The sequence below is a fragment of the Erinaceus europaeus genome, chromosome 9, assembly GCF_950295315.1.
Source record: "Erinaceus europaeus chromosome 9, mEriEur2.1, whole genome shotgun sequence".
In the NCBI taxonomy this organism is placed as follows: Eukaryota; Metazoa; Chordata; class Mammalia; order Eulipotyphla; family Erinaceidae; genus Erinaceus; species Erinaceus europaeus.
The window spans coordinates 46513257-46534196 of record NC_080170.1 but is presented as its reverse complement, the minus strand read 5'-3'; the positions used below and the strand labels follow the sequence as shown (position 1 = coordinate 46534196).

The window sequence follows — 20940 nt, the reverse complement described above, 5'->3', positions numbered from 1 at the left end:
AACACCCCATTTGGTCTTCACCTCATCCCGGCTGACATGAGAGAAAAACTTCCATAAATCTTCAGCATCAAAGTGACTAAAACCTCTTAAGCACCTGATACACAAGCAGAATATTCTGCATCTAATGTTTCAACTGCAACATACTCAGATGAATCAGTATTCAGTGCTCATACTCTCTACTGGGAATAATCAGATGCCAGCTGGTTGAAATTCAGTGACTACACACAAACTATTCTGGTTTATCTATATATCAAGGAACTAGGCAAGTGTGAGAGAAGAAAAACAAGTTACTGGTCATTATTTCTTGGATGTCCAAATTTTAGGGTCATCAGGTTACACAAAATCCTCTTGGAAAAGACAATCCTACCTTTCCAGTGCTTTAGAAAGTGCTTTTTGTAGATTAGTGGAGGCAGCTGGGAAAGGGAACTTCACAGCAATGCTTCTGCAGTAGTAGAAAATGGTGGTCAGGTGGTCTCCTTTGGAAGAAGCTAAGATAGCCAACTGATTGTAAGGCTGACCTAGAGGACAAAAATTCTAAAGTAACCCAACATGCATTTCAAAGTCTTGCCATCAGAATACAAATGATCAGAAAAACAAGACAAAAAAGCCCGTATTTATTTGTAGAGAGAAGACACACCAGATCATCACTCTGACACATGTAATGCCAGGATTCAAACTTGGGACCTTAAGATTCCAAGTTCAGTGCTCTAGCCACTGACTGGGCTGCCAAATGATCAGCTATTAGACCTTCAATTTAATATCAGAGTATTTTGTGAAGTGAATCTCATTACTACCTACCTTAACACAAGCAGGCATACTTCAGCAATAACACATACTGCCATGCTTATGTTAAAAAGTCACATAAGAAGAGAAAGAACAATACAAATTCAAACAAGACTTTAGAAAAGGTTAAATGCCTAATATACTTGTCACTACTCAGTTCTGCCATTGTGGCCAGAGGAGCCACAGGGTGACATGGAATTAAGAATGTATCAGATGCTCAACCCTGCATGAAAGACTATTTAAAGGGGCTCCTTTTAGGGCCTAGTGAAATGTCAATGCGGCTACCATCCAACATTAATTGTGACTTTTCTTAAATTCAGGAATCTTTTAATGTCTATCTTGGAATCATTAAAAGATAAAAGCACTACCTTCTAGGCAGTTGAGAAATAATTTTTCTTGGGGTGAAAATGGTATTAAGAGAAACAGTTACTCTATAAGCAAATAAAAATCCAGAACTGTAGATTCAATTTTAGATTAAAAGGGAATTACCTCCCCAACAATGATAAACATATTTAAAATTTTTTCATCCCTGGTTATAGAGAAAGTATGTAGAGAATATCCTTTAAAAAAAAAAAGACAACAAAAAAACTCATCTTTTTTGCTTTTGTAAAACTTGAAAGGAATCTTTAACTACTTTCATCTTGCTCTAAAGAATACCATGTCACAGTCAACCGCAAGTTGACATGAAACCTACTCACCATTGGAGGGGACAAGCTGAGCTGCGTGCCTATAGTAGGACTCTGCCTGGCTGGTCTGATTTCTGTATCGAGCTAAGAGGAGGGAAAGATAATTTGGTTTAAAAACAAAAAAAGATCTACCAGTAGGCAAATATTTCCAAAACAGCTCTAATTTTAATTTCTGAAGATAATAAACACTAAAATTAAAATAACTGCAGACAGAAAGTCCTTTAAAACAAATTAGCTATAGGATTATGTGTGAAGTGTCCATCCGGCCTTTCCTACTTGGGACATTCAGCATGTAACCAGTTGGAAAGCTTACCTAGCCCCCATTTTCAGGTCCTCCAGTGTCATGCATCACCAGCTCCCACTACGGACTATGCTGGTGACCTGGAGCCGGCCCACAAGAAGGGGTGAGTTATATGGCACTTAAAAACAAAACAAAATAAAAAACACTATACAATGTGATCTGAAAACGATGTATCTCTTCAATATCTTATAAAGTGAGTTTGAAAAATGCCTCCTACCTATCACATTAGGCATGTGTGTGCAAAGACTATATTGAATGTGAAGCAAACTAAATACACTTTTCATTGAATAACTGCAGAACTCCGTGCTTACTTTCATATGACCCCCACCTCTTGGGGAGTCCATAATTTATGACATGAAGAAATTTAAAGTCTTCTAACTTGGGGCCAGGAGGTGGCGCACCTGGTTGTTGGGGCCGGGCAGTGGTGCACCTGGTTGAGCGCAAACATTACCATGTGCAAAGATCTGGTTCAAACTCCCATCCCTATATGCAGATGGGAAGCTTCAGGAGTGGTGAAGCAGTGCTGCAGGTATCTCTCTCTCCCCCCCCTCCCTTTTCAATTTCATTCTGTCCTATCAAATAAATAAAATATTTAAAAAATTTACTTAAAACATTTTATGTTCTCCATTCTATGTTATTTGAGGACAGTCAAAACATAATCCTATAGTTAATTTGTTTTACAACCTTTTTAGGTCACCTTAAAGGAATGGACATGAATAAATAAGGTACTTAATATTCTCAGATAAAATATATAAAATGGAAATAAAAATTTAAGTGTAAAAAGAAAACAATTAAAAATTGAGTTTTACTGCATTGGTAGGAAGGAAAGAAGGCAATCTAGCTTCAGAAGGAGCAATTTATCAATCCCATAATTCCCAATTCCTTGAATTCAATTCCTTGAATTTAGAAAATCTAAAGGCACTACTTTGAAAAACTGAGCTTTGATTACTTATTATTTGCCTATATCTGCATAAAATCCTCACTGATGAAAGACCCCTTTCCAATCCCAAAACATCAAGAAAGTCTAAGTTTAAAATTTTTACATTTTACACTTTCCGCTTTGACAAGCTAAACTTTGTGTACATGTTCAGTTTAAAAGTTTAACAAAGAAAACGATGGATGTATTCCTTCACACCAAGAGCTCACCAATGTCTCCCAGGTGGACGAGGCAGTGCTGGCAAATATAAGAGCAGGAGCTAGACTGTGGCTTCACAATGGCGCTGGTATGCGTCTGTTTATTGCTGATAATTCCCAACTGGGAAGACTTCACACGGCATGGTAAATCTACATTAAACACTGTACATAGTTCTTGTAATAACTAAAAGGAAAATATTAGCAAGACTTAGTATTAAGCCAAGAGAGCTCTAAGAATAGTTTGCTTACTTTATGACAACTAGGATAACTCACTATAAATCGTCTATTTTGAATTATCCAATATTAGTGAGAAAAAGGATGTGTATCTCAAAGGAATAGTAGCCAGAAGGGGGGGGGGAGTTTTATCTAAACAAGGCATTAAGACACAATTAGCAAATAAAGAACACCAAGAAATTCCATCATGCTATCCATTATCTCACTTAGAAATACACAAAAAACATTCAAGGTTGGCTGATTACAGAAAGGTGACTTAGATGCAAACCAATATATTATTCTTACTTCAGGAGTTCCTTAAGATATTTTTCTTTCTTTTTTGCTACTGGGATTATCACAAGGGCTCAGTGGCTGCACCACACTGTTCCCAGTACATTTTTGATGGGGGTGTGCGCAGAGAGCAGAGACAATGGCAGCATTGCTGCACTGCATGTGAAGTTTCCTCCCTGTAGGTGGGAAATGTGGGCTTGAACCTAAGCCTTTCAGCATGGTAATGTTGTGTGCTCTATCAGGTGAGCCACCACCTGGTCTCTGCTTAGGATGTATTTACTCCTAAATTAGTTCATTTCTTTGCATATATAATAGTTTTTACATTATTAACAGATGTGAAAAAAATTGTATTTTCTGGCAGGGCTTCACATCTAATAACTTCACTGTCCCAGGAGGATCACCCCCATCCCCTGCCATCCCTTTCAATTTCAGATAGAGACAGAGAGGCAAAGAGAATGACAGAGGGGAAGTAAGAGGAGGAGGGGCATTACAGCACTGTTCCATTGTTCATGACGTTTTCCCTGATGCAGGTGTTACCATGTGGTGCCAGGGGCTTGAATTTGGGTCCTTATGCTTGGTAAACTGTGAACTTGACCAGGTGAGCTATATCCTGGCCTTTGGAAGGATTTTTGACACTTATCTAGACAACCGTTCTTGCCCCACTTCCTCTCTAGTCTTTTACCTTGAGAGGGTCTTCCTCATGGGTCAGAGTTAGTAATGTCTCCACCTGAGAAAACCGTTACTACATTTCCCCCCCTGCTTGCCACCCATGACCCTCTCGCTTTTTTATCTACTATCAGCATCTCTTTCCTGTGAACTATAAATATCATGTACTGTCTTAAAAAAAAAACTTTCTAAAAGTCTTCCTCTACCAATGTTCTATGAAACCAAATTCCTTCAAAATGGTCACATGTAAACCAGTTTCCTTACCTCCTGTTCACTGATCACCTCAGTATGATCACACTGAGTTAACTTTTTCACTTACACATAATAAGTAGGATCTGGTTTCCATATAACACTCAGCCCCCTTCTTCTTCCTATTACATTATTCATTACCATTGAAGCTGTCATACTGGCTACCGAATATCCAAATACAAAGGATATTCTCTGATCAGTATCTTACAGCATATCTCTGTTGCATTTAAAATAGGTTATCTTATGATTTACCACAAAGGTTTAAGATATCAACTCCTAGGAGTCGGGCGGTAGCACAGCAGGTTAAGCGCACATGGCGCAAAGTGCAAGGCATAAGGATCCCAGTTCGAGCCCCCGGTTCCCCATCTGTAGAGGAGTCACTTCACAAGTAGTGAAGCAGGTCTGCAGGTGTCTATCTTTCTCTACCCCTCTCTGTCTTCCTCTCCATTCTCCATTTCTCTGTCCTATCTAACAATGATGACATCAGTAACAACAATAACTACAACATCAATAATACAAGGACAACAAAAGGAAAAATAAATATTTAAAAAAATTTTTTAAAAGATATCAACTCCTGGACAAAAAATTATACAAAGTGCTACATGAATAAGATAAAAACAGAATATTAACTGCTGAATCTATGAAAATTGGTACACAGTTCAGAACTTACCTGAGTATAGAAGCCACTAGCTGCTTCTAGGAACAGAGAAAGGTTTGCCTGAACTTCACTCCGATTCGGGTTTGCTCGGTTCTTAGCCTGGCCTTGTAGTGTAGTGATCTGATTCTTAAAGGCATGATTCCAGCTGAAAACAAAATGTAATTCTATTTGGTATAGCAGTGACTCACTGGGCAGACACTGGTCCCCCTGAGAACAAGAAAGAACTGTCTGTTATAATTATAACACACTAAGACAGTAAACCTGCATTAAAGTTATTCACTTACTCAAATAACTTTATGCTCCCTTTGAACAAGACTAGACATGCAGTAGAATCCAACTGACCTTAGTAAACACTTACCAAAAGTTCAAATAATCACTTTGTGGTTTCAGCTATTTATCTTTTAGAGCTACTAGAGTTAGAGCCTATTTAGGAATCCCAGTAAGTCAGAAATAGATATTAAGTCAAATTTAATTTTTCAAAAATGTTATTTCTCACAACACCTAGCTCTATTTCTATTTATAGTTAATTTCTCTTGGGCCTAGCATTCTTCTTTGGGTTTGAAATACAATTTTTAAAAAATATTTCAATATGGATAGGAACACAAAGCAGAGATACAGCTATATCAAAGCTTTGTTATAAAATGTCTTCCATTAATCATGTGGTATAGATAATCACTTTAAATTCAGTTATGCCAAAATACAGTCACTCTTTAATTTAGAAAACACAAGGGGGAGGAAAAAAACTGGGTGAAGAGATGTTACTGACTTAATGAAAACTAACAAAGACAAAGGACTGACAGCCTACCTGGAATGCACCTAATTCTTTATCAACATCAACTTGGAGGTGATAGAGCACTGAGACTTTATTGATTTATGAGGGCTATCAATTCTGCATTTTAATGACATCTTGACTCAAATATCACAGATATGGATTTTTGGGTGGTGATGTTAAGATCACCTAAAAATGTAAACTAATAAAGGCATGGAAACTAGGAAAAATTAACCTTTACTACAACTAAGAACAATGGTAGTTGAACATGGTACTCTTAATAGATTTTAAAATCTCCATCAAGTTAATGCCTTTGTTTTAATTTATAAGGCAAGGCTTTCTATGAAACTCACTAGGGAATCTGTTCTTCTGTAATTTTAACCCTCATTAAAAGAACAAGTGAAAAAGCAGAAATATACAAAATATTTCTTCAATTTTACTGATAGGGAAGAGGAATACCTATTTACTTGACTTAATGGAAGAACATTCCTCACAATGCAAACATATTTTTCATGAAGAAAATTTTACAGAATCACATATACTAAAGATATTTTAAGCTTATTCTTAGATTTAAAAAAAAAAAAAAACCTATATGTAAGAAAAAACAGTACAGCTATTCTTAAAATATTATTATCATTTGAATCATGTATGTAATTATATTTTTAAATATTTTAATTTATTTATTATTGGACAGAGACCGAGAGAAATTGAGAGGAAGGGAGAAGATAGGGGAAGAGACACACCTGCAGCCCTGCTTGCCCCTTGTGAAGTTTCCCTCTCTTCAGGTAGGGACTAGAGGCTTAAACCGGGGTCCCTGCACACTGTATGTGTGCACGCAACCAGGTGTGCCACTGCCTGGCCCCAGTATTTGTTTTTATATTATGAACCAAGACCTAAGAAGTAAGATTCAACTTGGAAGTACACTGCTCAATACCTAAGACCTAACTGAAATAAAATCAACTGTGAAAGTTATTTTAAAAAAAGAAAAGAAAATCGCAAAGTATTAGAAATTCTTAAATGAAAAAGCATATACTCTGAGGTAAGGTAAAAAAAAAAAAAAGAAACAACCATATGGTCTTGTCAATCATTATTAAATCAGTAATAATAATAATAAAAAAAGAACAACCAAATTGGTCTTTCTTAAAGTTCTGATAAGATTCTTGATCTTAAAGAGACATTCCAATTAATACTTACAGATCCTGTTCTACTTTCTTGTCTAAAGCGTATTCCAAATCAGTAACTAGCATTTTCTGGTAGAGGTCCTGCAGAGCCTGCCTGGATGTCCAGACCTCAGCTGGACCCAGCTTAGAATCTGAATAACAAAACAAAAACCAAAATATACATTTATATGTAAATTGTTAAAGTTAAGATCACTATATTAAACCAATAATTCCTTCTCTCTCCACTCCAGAAAATGAAAGCCTGCTTTAAGTACATAAAAAACATATATTGATGCCGAAGTTTTATACTCTGAATTTACTACAAATTACTTTTACCCAGGGCTGGAGAGCTAATGGGCAGACCATGTGTGTGGCTCAGGTTCCAGCCCCAGCAACACATGGGAGTGTTGCTGGCACGAAAAAGTTCTGGTGCTATGTTGTTTCTATGTTTTTGCCTCCAGCTTTGTTGCTGGGGCTCAATGCCTGCACTGCGAATCCTGCTCCTGGAGGCTATTTCTTACCTTTTTGTTGCCCCTGTTATCGTTGTTGTTATTATTATTATTGTTGTTGTTGTTATTGCTGTCATTTTTGATGGATAGGATAGAGAGAAATCAAGAGAGGAGGGGAAGACAGAGAGGGGTAGAGAAAGATAGACACCTGCAGACCTGCTTCACCGCTTGTGAAGCTTGGGGCTCAAACTGGGATCCTTCAGCTGCTCCTTGCGCTTTGTGCCATGTGCGCTTAACCCATGCTACTGCTCAACAACCCCTGCTATGTTCTTTCTTAACACCCCCACTTCTCTGAATGAAAAACAAACAAAAGTTGGCCCAGAAGTGGTGAGATCATGCATGCACAAGGCCCCGGTGCCACCAAAAATAAATAAATTGTTTCCATCTTTTGGCTAGTGACTGAGTCTGGTTTAAAATGCTGCTGTATATTATGTTTAAAGCTCTGACATAGTACTATTGAAAGAAAAGATAAAAAAAAAAACAACCAAATGGCTTATCTTTTGCTTTTGGATTTTTATATATCCATGTCACAAGAGTCATGCACCTCATGATAAGCTGACCCATTTGAAATGATGGAACACCAAATTATCTATATCTCATTATTACATCTCTTTGTCCAAAGCAGCTTTCTCCTTTTTATTCTGAATGATTTTAATAATCACTTTTATAGAATCCTGTCAGCTCACAATCCAATAACATGTCTGGGCAATCTCTACATTCAACTCAATGAAAGTATTACTATTACTGTAAAGATTGGCCAACAGCTCTCCTTTGTGAGCAATCTATACTGGTCATTTAATGTAGATGAGGACAGACAGCAGGCAGTGATTAAACTAGTCAAGAAGCCTAACAAGAAATTGGGCATGAAATGAATTTAGGATGTCAGACTATAACTATAATAATGCCAAAGTTGAGCTATACTGTCTCAGGTGCACCGCCTTGCCAATACTAGGCAACTGAGTAGAATTATTAAAACTGAGTTGCTTTAGTATTTACTAGTGGCTTTTTCAAATATTTCCAACAGCCTGTGAGGCTATCTGGTTGTAGTAAGTATATTCTGTTGTTGCATATTGGCATAGTCTTCACTCTACTTTAGGTCTACTCTTAAGACCTTTAGTCATTCATTATTGCAATACTACACAAGTAGAATCTCCTGGATAATTAACTGATTTAATCCTAGCTAGAATTTTCTGGCTATTTAAAATCGGGCTTAGTTTCGGTTTCCTAGTCCCTTATAAGTTTTGTTTTACAGGATTTTTTTTTTTTGCCTCCAGGGTTATCGCTGCATTAAGGCACAAAAACGTGTGGTCTGGGAGATGGCGCAGTGATAAAAGTATTAGACTCTGAAGCGTAAGGTCCCAAGTTCAGTCCCCGACAGCACATGTGCTGGAGTGATGTCTGGTTCTTTCCCTCTTCTCCTATCTTTCTCATAAATAAATAAAATCTTAAAAAAAAAAAAAGGCACAAAAAATCTCATGCCTGAGGTTTCAAAGTTTACAAAGTCCCTGATTCAATCCCTTGCACCACCATAAACCAGAGCTGAGCAGTGCTCTAGTTAAAAAAAGAAAGAAAGAAAGAAAGAAAGAAAGAAAGAAAGAAAGAAAGAAAGAAAGAAAAGCACAGTTTGACATTATTGCAAATCTAATTTTTGTTACACAACACAAAGATTATGCTTAAACTGCCAACACAAAAGTAAAGTATATAGCAGCTAAAGGCTGATACTGCTATCAATAGTACATAAAATAGTAACAATTCTATTAATAATGGCAAGAAGTAAGGTGGTATGTCAAATAAACCCATAAAAAGTAATTTTGGCTTTTTCTTTCAACAATATATTAATATTAACATATAATACTAGATATGAGAGAAAGACTAGGCTTCTGAGTATAACAACTAAATGGCCTTTCCCTTATTAACTATAAAACTTGACAGGTATTCTGGTTTCACTGATTATAAGTTCCTCAAAAATTTGAATGTGATCCAATATTGCATAGCTATTACAGAGCATACTGACCAGTGTATAGTTACCACATATTTCACAATTTGGAATTAAATCATGAGTTCTTTTCACTAAGTCTAGTTATTCTTTCACTGGTATATCAAGTAGTATTCAAGACACTATACTACAGATTATAAAAAGTTCTCGACAGATTAAGTAAAAATTATATAGTTAGTATAAATATAGTCATTATTAAAGCAAATAAAGCTATTCCTTTTGGTAACTAGGACAGTGCTACAATATTAGAGAGATGATATTCCTTCCTTTAATGTAATAAAATCAGTAGTGAAAGACATGTAAATCAGACAATACCTGTCATGTCAGCCTTCAGGACTTCTGCCTGCCTAAAAAAGAGGAAAAGAATATTGTTTAGAAACAAATCAAGCCTACATAAATAAAACTCAAGAATTACCAGTTAAATGAAATCACCCACTAAAACACAGATGTATAGCAGCAGCTCAGCCTATGGCATGACAAAGTGTCAGTTTTTATATATAGGGTAAGACTAGGTCACGGCAAGTTGATACTATTACTTAAAAGTTTATAGGGTTATCCTGATCTCTTCTACTAAGTTCACGTTCTCACTGTTTCCTTCCAATTTTGACATATTGAATGTTTAATGAAACCAATGTTTAATGAAACCAACTTTTAATGAAACCTATTAAACCAAAGTTTCCACTCTCTGGAGCAGCTGGTTTCTGTCTCCTTCCTCAGCCCCAAACCCTTTCAGCAAGCAATAGCCCCAGACCTCAGGAAAAACAATTCCCAATCACTACTTCTTACAGTCCTCCTCTTTGTTTCACTTTTTAAAACACTAGAGGTATTGTGACTCCTAAGACAAATAATTCCACTTGGGTATGCTTCTTCTAGCCTTTCTAAAGGACTTTTGTTCATGTAATATCCCCTTCCCCCTTCAAAAATTCTGCAACTTCCCCCTTATTGGATCTTTTTTTTTCTTTCAGTATTTAAAACATGACCAAAGTCTCACACATTTTATCTATTTGCTACTTCTTTTCTCTTTCTCTCAACTTAAAAATTACCCTTATCTAAGAGGGTTGGAATTGAATTCATGACACCACCACCCCCCATCCAGCCCTGGGTTCCTTTTTTTTTTTAAATTTATTTATTCCCTTTTGTTGCCCTTGTTGTTTTATTGTTATTGATGTCACTGTAGTTGGATAGGACAGAGAGAAGTGGAGAGAGGAAGGGAGGACAGAGAGGGGGAGAGAAAGACACCTGTAGACCTGCTTCACCGCCTGTGAAGCGATGCTCCTACAGGTGGGGAGCTGGGAGCTCACCGGGATTTGTGCATTGTGCCATGTGCACTTAACCCGCTGCACTACCACCTGACTCCCTCCTCCTCCCCTCTTAATTTCTCTTATCAAATAAAGAAAGAAAAGAAAAGGAAAAAATAACCATCAGAAGTGATGGATTTGACATACAGGCATGGAGCCCCAGCCTGACACCCTCCCTGGGTTCCTTCTCTAGTAACAATATCATCCAAGATGATAATTGTAGCTTTCCAGTTGTGAAAAGCAGAAACCTGGAAGACATTCATAAAAACTTTCTCCCAAATCCCTTTCTAGTAACTTTCCCCAAATTTCACCTACCACACTGTTTAGTCTGTTGGTTTCCCTCCCCTTTCTCTTCAGCCATTTTCACTCAAGTTATAAGCATCACTTGTCTGGAATACTACTACAAAGCCATCACATTGTTTTCTCTACCTCACTCACGTTCCATTTCATTCTGCTCTATCTACTATCAGTGGTCTTTCAAAAAAAAAAAAAAAAAAAGCAAATCTGATCCTATCAATTATGCACTTAACATATCTCAATTAGGGGCGGCGCACAGGGTTAAGCACACATAGTATGAAGCGTAAGCTCCTGCGCAAGGATCCCGGCTGGAGCCCTGGCTCCCCAACCTGCAGGCGGATTGCTTCACAAGTGGTGAATAAAATAAAAAGTAAAGAAATATAAAAAAGAAATTATTAATTATGAATTTTAGTTCCATCAAAACAGTTATTATTTCTTTTAAAAGTATTTGTTTAAAAAATGAAGCCTTTATATATACAGATGTTGGTTTATAATAATGTACACATAAAATTCTATATAGAAAGATGTTATTTATACAGAGAAATGAAGCCTTTAAACAACTGAATCACTGACAAACTGCTATCAAGGTAGCCAACCCATAGAAGAACTACCAGCATAAATGAATAATATGAAGTATCTACATTAAATTGTAAAATTTACTATCATTTAACATTGTTATTCATACAGCCACCCTTCATGTCCATTAATGCTAATCTTTTTTCATCAAAAAAAATTCTTCAGAGTTGCTGAACTTAAAACCCAAGATCATATAACTTAATAAAGAATATCTACAGGACTCCGGTGGTGGCAATGGCGCAGAATTATACCCCTGTTAAAAAAAGATGAATACTGTAGTTCAGACTTTTTTTTAAATCAGGTTATCACTGAAATTTAGTGCCTGCAATACCATTCTTCACTGCTCCTGGCGGCCCTTTAAAGTTTTGATTTTTTTTTTTCCTCCAGGGTTATTGCTGGGCTCGGTGCCTGCACCATGAATCCACCGCTCCTGGGGGCCATTTTTTCCCCCTTTTGTTGCCCTTGTTGTTGCCTCGCTGTGGTCATTATTATTACCATTGTTGATGCCTGTTAGTTGTTGGATAGGACAGACAGAAACGGAGAGAGGAGGGGAAGACAGAGAGGGGGAGAGAAAGATAGACACCTGCAGACCTGCTTCACCGCCTGTGAAGCGACTCCCCTGCAGGTGGGGAGCCGGGGGCTCGAACTGGGATCCTCATGCCGGTCCTTGCGCTTTGCGCCACGTGCGCTTAACCCACTGCGCCACCGCCCGACCCCCTAAAGTTTTGATTTTTTGAGAGGAGCAAAGAGGAGAAGGGAGGGGTGGGGAGGGGAGGGGAGGGAGAGAGGGAGGAGAGGGAGAGAGATGCCTGTAGTACAGCTCCATTACTCCACATGAACAGTTACACAGAAAAAAGGAAGTTAGCTCTATAGGTGGATAGTGAACCTGGGTCATTATGCACGGTACTGTGTATACCACCACCTGGCCCAGAGAGGTAAGGTGTAAAAATGCTATGTGTAGAAGTTATGGCAACAGGAGTTCCTTTTTAATCTTACTTTAAACTGAGTCAAGGCAAAGAATGAATAAACCAAGGATTCAAGAGTTACAATGATTGTGCTTTGAACAATAAAATAGCACTACTAAACTTTCAGAGTATTAAATATCCTATCTGTTTAACTAGAGAAATTAAATTACTCCATAAAGCAATACAAAATAAAATGTTATAAACAGGCAGAATAAAGTATGAAACATTCAGCTACAGTAATCAAGTATATTGGAAATAATCTAAACAATACTGAAAACAACATGATCAGAGATGCATAAATTCACTGAATACATTATAATGCACTAGCTACTGAACAGATAACACTACATATAGCACTATTTCTATTACTATTTCTAGAAACTGTTCTTAGGAGTTTACATATAGTAACTATTCAATCCAAGGAGACAGAGGTTAAGTAACAAGTCTAATGCTATTAAATGGTAAAGGTAGCAACTGAACTGAACTTGGTTTCAGAGGTTAACTCCTAACCACTATACCATGACTCCTCTCTTAAACAAGATTGTATGAAGAAACTAACAAACCTTCCAGTGTTACAAGATGCATGAAAGATGGACTTTAAAAAGGCAAAACTGGCAGTTAAAGTGATGATGCATGTGGATAGAAAAACTTTGATTCAAGAAATACAAGAAGTAAAAACAGCAGAGGGAGAGAGAAAAGCAGGAGGAAATATATGTCCTAGATCATTAGCTTGGATACCTGATAAAATAGAAGTGTAGAAGTCTATTCAGAGGCAACACCAAAGACTAGGAAAATAGTGCTAGAATAATGAGCACACTGATGGAAACTAAAACCACAAGTCTATATAGTCCTGCAGAAAGCAGAAGGATGGAGCAAGTTCCGTACTTTTTTTTTTTTTTTTTGGTACCATCATTTTTTAAAGAGTAGATAACAGAAAAATAATCTATGGAAGTGGAAAAGTCCAGGAAGGTATGTCAAACAGGTATGAGGGCAAGAAGAGTGATATACAAAAAATAAGATAAGAACAAGTAGCCAAGTGTGATAATGGCAGTGACAAAGTCCTATTAAGAATGGGGGGGGGGGCTGGGGAGATAGCATAATGGTTATGCAAAAAAGCCTTTCATGGCTAAGGCACCAAATGTCTCAGGTTCAATCCCCAGTACCACCATAAACCACAGCTGAGCAGTGCTCTGCTTAAAAAAAAAAAAAAAAAAAAAGAATTGGGAAGTGAACATTTAATTTGCTTCTTTGGCTACTGTGAATAATGTAGCTGTGAACACAGGGGATAAATGTTTAATAGTGGTACTGCTAGACTGAAAGGCATTTCCATGTTTACTCCCATACTGTTTTCCATAGGGGCTATACCAGTTTGCATTACAGCGGCATTTATCCAAAAGGGGAGAGGGGGAGGGAGGGAGGAGGAGAAAAGGAGGGGAGGGAAGGAAAAGCGGAAAGAATTGGCAAATGTGTTGGGTTAGGAAAAAATAGGGTCAAAGATAGTCTTGTTGAAGAGATATTGCAGAGGGTTGAGGAACAGATGAAAGCAAGATTAAATAAATCAATTATATATAGTAAGATGCTGGGCGAGGAAAGGCACAGAAGGGGGTCATGGGTAAAGAAAGCTTTCCTTATTGTCATTAAAAGAGATGTAAGCATTTTTAGACTGAGCCAAAAGTCAAGAGAAAGAAATAGGTTGAAGATAAAGGGAAGTGAGAATAAAACTAAAACAGCATGGTTTTGGAAGAGGAAAGACATGAGAATGTGAATAGCAAGAAAGCCAGGATGAAATTGGAGGAAGGTAGGGTTAGACGAAAATTTGTTAGAAATTGGGAGAAGAGGTTAGAGATATGTCAACAGAACTCACAGGTACACTGCTTCAATTTCACAAAGGAGATCAAAGTCTGAAAAGAAGGAGATAAACAAGAAGAATGGCAAATGCTAAAAATAACTGCAAAATGAGTGGGTAAAGGAGTCTTACTAAAGGTAAAAAATTAAAAAAAAAGTGATAAAAGCCTTGTTGATTAGACATAGTACAAAAATATTAGAGTCAGAGATGGCTTACAAGGTAGGGCACATGCTTTGCTACACACATGGCCAAGGTTCAAGCGCCTGGCGCTATATGGAAAGTTTAAAGCACTGGAGGAAGCTCTCTCCAGTGCTGTGATGTCTCTTCTCCTATCTCTATATGAATGAAAAACTGGGCTGGAATAAACTGCATTGTGCAAGGCCTCAAGTCTGAAAAAAAAGCTAATATATAAAATATATCAAGAGATAAATAGATAAAAGAAATAGCAAGAGATAAATGAGCAGATAACTAAACTTATTTATTTAAACAGGTAAATAATTTATTCTAAATAATCAAAGCAGGCAGGATACAGTAGTCTTAGTTGAAAGCCTTTCTCATTGAGCACTCAATAGATGTCTTGCCATTCTCTTCTGGCCTGTGGTGTTTGTATGCAGAAATCTGCTGCTAATCTTACGGGTTTTCCTCTGTAAGTGACTCTCTGTTTTTTCTCTTGCAGCCTTCAGGATCCTTTCTTTATCCTTGTTCCTTTTCATTCTAAATATGATGTGTCTCGGTGTCTTTAAGTCTGGGTTAATTCTGTTTGGGACCCTCTGTGCTTCCTGAACCTTTATGTCTTTTATGCTATCTAGATTAGAGAAGTTCTCAATTATTATGTCCTATAGAATGTTTTCTTCCACAAAATGGAGACCCTCAAATCTTCATCTGCACTATTCCAGCCTTTTTAAGTTCATGATTAGTCAACAATTTGTGGCTTTATATGGTAACTCTTCTTTCAGCCACCCACCAGGTTCCAGATGCTACCATGATGCCAACCGGACTTCCTTGGGCAGATGACCCTACCAATGTGTCTGTCCTGCAGCCCCACTTCCCCCAGAGCCCCGCCCCACTAGGGAAGAGAGACAGGCTGGGAGTATGGATCGACCTGTCAATACCCATGTTCAGCGGGAAAGCAATTACAGAAGCTGGACCTTCTATCTTCTGCACCCCATAATGACCTTGGGTCCATACTCCCAGAGAAATAAAAAATAGGGAAGCTATCAGGGGAGGGGTTGTTATATGGAGTTCTGGTTGTGGGAATTGTGTGGAGTTATGTACCCCTCTTATCCTATGGTTTTTGTCAGTGTTTCCTTTTTTAAAAAATATATTTATTTATTTATTCCCTTTTGTTGCCATTGTTGTAGTTATTGTTATTGTTATTGATATTGTCGTTGGATAGGACAGAGAGAAATGGAGAGAGAAGGGGAAGACAGAGAGAGGGAGAGGAAGATAGACACCTGCACACCTGCTTCACCAACTGTGAAGTGACTCCCCTGCAGGTAGGAAGCTGGGGGCTCGAACCAGGATCCTTATGGCAGTCCTTGCGCTTTGTGCCACGTGCACTTAACCCGCTACACTACCACCAACTCCCCAGTGTTTCCTTTTTATAAATAAAAAATGTTTAAAAAAGAATGCTTTCTTCCCCTCCCTTTCTTCCTCTGGTAGGTCTATTATGTGTATATTATTTATTTTGAAGTCATCCCATATATCTGTTGTTTTCAGTATCTCTTAATCTTTTTTTGAGATCTTATTTCTTTCTTGGTTTCTCTAATTTGTCCTCAAATCTTGCTAATTCTGTTTTCTGCCTCATTTATTCTATTCTCCCCCTCTTCTGCTGTTTTCTGTAGCTCAGCTATTTTGTTGCCCTGTTCTTATACTGTATTAGCTTGTTCAGCTAGTTGTGCTTAGCTCAGCTAGTTGAGCTTTCAGCTAATTACCTTGAGACACTTAGTGCTTTCTTTCAGAGACTCATTTGTTGTTTCTGCATTTTTTATGACAATTCTTTCAAGCTCTTTCCTCACTTTTGTGACCAATTCCTTAGCTAGCGTTTGGATGTCGATCTCATTTTTCTGTGCTTCTACCTTGGGGGGGGGGGGATTAGCTCGACTTCTGTCCTGGTTCATTTCTCCAATGTTTTTATTTATTTATTTTCCCTTTTGTTGCCCTTGTTTTTTATTGTTATTGTACTTATTGTTGTTATCGATGTGGTCGTTGTTAAATAGGACAGAGAGAAATGGAGAGAGGAGGGGAAGACAGGAGGAGAGGAAGATAGACACCTGCAGACCTGCTTTACCGCCTGTGAAGCAACTCCCCTGGAGGTAGGGAGCCAGGGGCTCGAACTGGGATCCCTGCGCCATGTGTGCTTAACCTTCTGTGCTACTGCCTGACTTCCCCATTTCTCCAATGTTTCTCCTTGTGTTATGAGGTCCTTCTCTCAGTACTTTTCAGTCCACTGATCACTCTCCCCTGGAATGACTTGTGTCTAAGTAAGGTACTTAAGATTAAGTTCATAGTTGTAGAAATTAAAAGTTTCAATGTTATCTCAATCCCTGAACTGAAGCAAAGTGGTTGTTAAAGCCTCTTCTGTTCTTTTTCTTCCCTGTAGGTTATGGTAGCCTGAAGGCTTTTTAACTGTAAACAGTTTCTTTTTTCTTCTTTATCACTCACTATTGACCAAGAAATAAAGCAAGGTGGGGGGAGAGATAGCACAGGTTAAATAGCCTAAGTGATATTCCAAGAGAGAGAGGTAATCTGACTATGACATGAACAAAGTGATCAACAATGATCACTAAATTACTAATCTGGCTATGGACATAGAATCCTTTCTGAAGCAACACAATGTCTTAAAAAAAAAAAAAAAAGATAACATTCCAAGGCAAAGGTAAAAAACCCTAGAGCTCCTCAACCCCAAATGCTTAAGTGATCAAAGAGAGAAACTGATTATTAGGCTGATCAAATCCTTAATTATGCACAGAAAATAAAACTAGAGGCAGACAGGTAAAAACTGCAGAAAAATGTATACTAACTTTAAAAAACTGGCTCTGCTGGGTGGAGGGTAGGTAGCATAATAATTATGCAAGAGACTCTTCATGCCTGAGGCTCAAAATCCCAGGTTCAATCCCCCATTACCACAGTAAACCAGAGCTGAGCAGTGCTCTGGTTAAAAAAAAAAAAAAAAAAACTGGGCCTGCCAAGATATTCAACTACTAATTATAGAAATGTCATAATAACTCATCTGTTAAGAATTAACTAACCGGGAGTCGAGCAGTAGCGCAGCGGGTTAAGCGCACGTGGTGCAAAGCACAAGGATTTTGGTTCGATTCCCTAGCTCCCCACTTGCAGGGGAGTCAATTCACAAGTGGTGAAGCAGGTCTGCAGGTGTCTATCTTTCTCTCCCTCTCTCTGTCTTCCCCTCCTCTCCCCACTTCCCTTTGTCCTATCCAATAACAGCGACATCAACAACAATAACTACAACAATAAAAAAACAAGGGCAACAAAAAGGAATAAATTAGGAAAAAAAAAAAAAGACTTAACTAACCAGGAGTAGGGCGGTAGCACAGTGGGTTAAGCGCACGTGGCTCAAAGTGCAAGGACCTGTGTAAGAATCCTGGTTCGCGCCCCCGGCTCCCCACCTGCAGGGGAGTCGCTTCACAGGTGGTGAAGCAGGTCTGCAGGTGTCTATCTTTCTCTCCCCTTCTTCTCTGTCTTCCCCTTCTCTCTCCATTTCCCTCTGTCCTATCCAACAATGATGACATCAATAACAACAATAACTACAATAAAAGGGCAACAAATGGGAATAAATATTTTTTTAAAAAAAGAATTAACTAACCACGATATATAATAGTTTGATCACTTAGTATTTGAAAAGGCCTGATTACATAAGTTCATCTTCAATTCTCACAACAAATCTATCAGGTAAGTAATGTTACTCTCATTCTGATGATGAGGAAAGGGAGTGGAGAGGACTGCTAAGTAACAAACTACAGAAATGATCCCTGAAAGTATAGTCTTAGGACTGCTAAGTAAGAATGTTAAACAACTAGCCCCAAATCACACAACTAGAAAACTGTATAACTTGGGTTCCATCCTACAGTTTAGTTCTGGAACTCACAGCATTCTAACAATTACACTATAAAGCAGGTCTTCTGGAATGGTCTGGTTGGCTCGGTCACTGTCAGGATACCAACTATTCGGGGCAATTATTACTTTTCTGTGAAAAGTTACATCTCTGAGACCAACATCTTCACACATTCTGTCATTGTAAATGATACAAGCTGATGTGACAAGAATTACTAACTCTCCATGTGATTATCAGCAACAGCTTCCCTCACCTACTATCACATATACTTATTTCTTTAATTTATTTATTCCCTTTTGTTGCCCTTGTTTTTTATTGTTGTAGTTATTATTGTTGTTGTTGCTGGATAGGACAGAAAGAAATGGAGAAGAGGGGAAGACAGAAAGGGGGAGAGAAAGATAGACACCTGCAGACCTACTTCACTGCTCGTGAAGCAACTCCCCTGGGGCTTGAACCAGGATCCTTATGCTGGTCCTTGTGCTTTGCGCCACGTGCGCTTAACCCACATATACTTATTTCTATATACAAGGCTTGACTATATTCATGCTGGCATACTGAACCAAGGGCTGATGCTACCTAAACTCACCTGACCTGCTATCTATGTAATTCCAAAGAGGAATTTTCACTGTAAAGGGTAATCTGAAAACTAATCACATGCCTGTGCTTATCATAAGTATTTAGAGACCTCATACATAACATAAAAAGTGCTTAAATTTATGTCAAGCAACATTTAAAGACTCTTGTTGGACCAAAAGATAAAAATGTTCATGATAAGCATGTCCTAAGTAAATATATGTCAAAGTTCTCATGAAACTATGCTAGGAAACAAAAACAATTTTTGGCACTCTATGCCCCATCTTGGCCAATATAAATACTTCAAAGTCTCTAATTCTTCTATTCATGTTCACAGAATACTTCAACACATATCCAGAAAGGAATACAAACATGTAGAAGAAATCCCTTGTAGTTTTTATCCTACCTAATATTACTTGATTTCAGATGCTCCTCTGATTTCAAGTTTCCGGTCCTCATCTGTGACTTAAATGAAACATTTTCTCCCACAATGACTATCTGCAAGAACATCCAATTTCTGATAAGGTAGAATGGTTTAATATATTCTAGATAGAGGAAAGGAGGAAAATAAGCGTTAACCCACAGGAATAAAGAACCCTCTCGAAGAAAACCATTTTCCCTCTAACTGAAATGATTCATTATCAATGGCAGAGGAATACTATCGAGCTTTTTTCCCCTTTTTTCTGTGTCTTGTTTCCTAAAATACATATTTTAAGTGTTTCTCTAGTATATTTACAACAGATTCTAGTTTTGAATCAAAACATCACCCTAGTCATCATAAGTGCGACACAAATTGGAACCTGGCTATAGCAACAGTGAAAGGTTTTTTGTGTTTTTTTTTTTGCCTCCAGGGTTATTACTGGGGCTCAGTGCCTGCAACATGAATCCACTGCTCCTGGAGGCCATTTTTTCCCCTTTTGTTGCCCTTGTTGTGGTTATTATTGTTATTGTTGATGTCATTCGTTATTGGATAGAACAGAGAAATGGGAGAGGAGAGGAAGACAGAGAGGGGGAGAGACAGACACCTGCAGACCTGCTTCACCTTCTGTGAAGCGACGCCTCTGCAGGTGGGGGGCTCAAACCGGGATCCTTACGCCGGTCCTAGTGCTTTGCGCCACGTGCGCTTAACCCGCTGCACTACCTCCCAACCCCCGAAAGAAGTCTTGATGCTGTGGTACCTCTCTCTCTCTGCCATTATCTTTAAAAAACAACAACAACAACACTTCAATCTCCCTGTCTGAAATTTGAGTGATCCCAGTAACACAGATATCAACTACCAAGTAGAGTTCTAGTAAAACCAAAACCTGAGAGGCAAATGTTGGTCCAAATTGGACTGCTTACTGAAGGAAAAACATAAAACAATTAAATAATTACTAATTACATATATATATATATATGTATGTGTATATACATATATATATACATATATATATGTATATATCTAATGCTTAAGTTAGATCTCTCTAATCACTGGTCATTCTTCTGTGCTAGATATAATGTTAAGGACTGGGCATAAATGAACAAAACAAACAGGGCCCCTGATATGGAGTTAACTAATATGGAGACAGACCAAAAAGAGGCAGCAGGAAGTAGTGGTTAAAGCAGGCACCTGCATTTTACACTGCCTGTAGCCAATGGCATGGTCAAGTCATGGGGAAAATAACACAATTTCCTAGGGGCATCAATTTAACTCAACAGATAAAATAAGTTAGTATTGGCTGCTGGCAAAGACAAATGTAACGATAAGTGCAGAGCCTATGCTAAACATTCCAGACATGATTTCAAAGAATGGGACTACAATGTAGTAAATGTATTCAGACTGCCTGGGTCAAACCAAGCTGTACCATCTACTACCTTAGGAATATTATTTCTTTATGCCCCAGTTTTGTTAGAAT

The 20940-nt window shown here is 38.0% G+C and overlaps 1 protein-coding gene and 1 pseudogene across 1 annotated transcript in view; both read right to left on the bottom strand.

Moving 5' to 3' along the window:
* The window catches only part of SMG7 (SMG7 nonsense mediated mRNA decay factor), a 43621-nt gene that overhangs the window by 376 nt on the left and 22305 nt on the right, over window positions 1-20940 (bottom strand). The window contains exons 2-8 of the mRNA XM_060197095.1: window positions 9731-9762; window positions 6945-7062; window positions 4994-5126; window positions 2917-3088; window positions 1482-1553; window positions 368-518; window positions 4-31 (exon numbers count right to left, since the gene is read on the bottom strand). Coding sequence (XP_060053078.1) covers window positions 4-31; window positions 368-518; window positions 1482-1553; window positions 2917-3088; window positions 4994-5126; window positions 6945-7062; window positions 9731-9762 — 706 coding nt within the window. The remainder of the gene's footprint in view (window positions 1-3; window positions 32-367; window positions 519-1481; window positions 1554-2916; window positions 3089-4993; window positions 5127-6944; window positions 7063-9730; window positions 9763-20940) is intronic.
* LOC132540530 (small nucleolar RNA U3) lies at window positions 18279-18405 on the bottom strand (annotated as a pseudogene).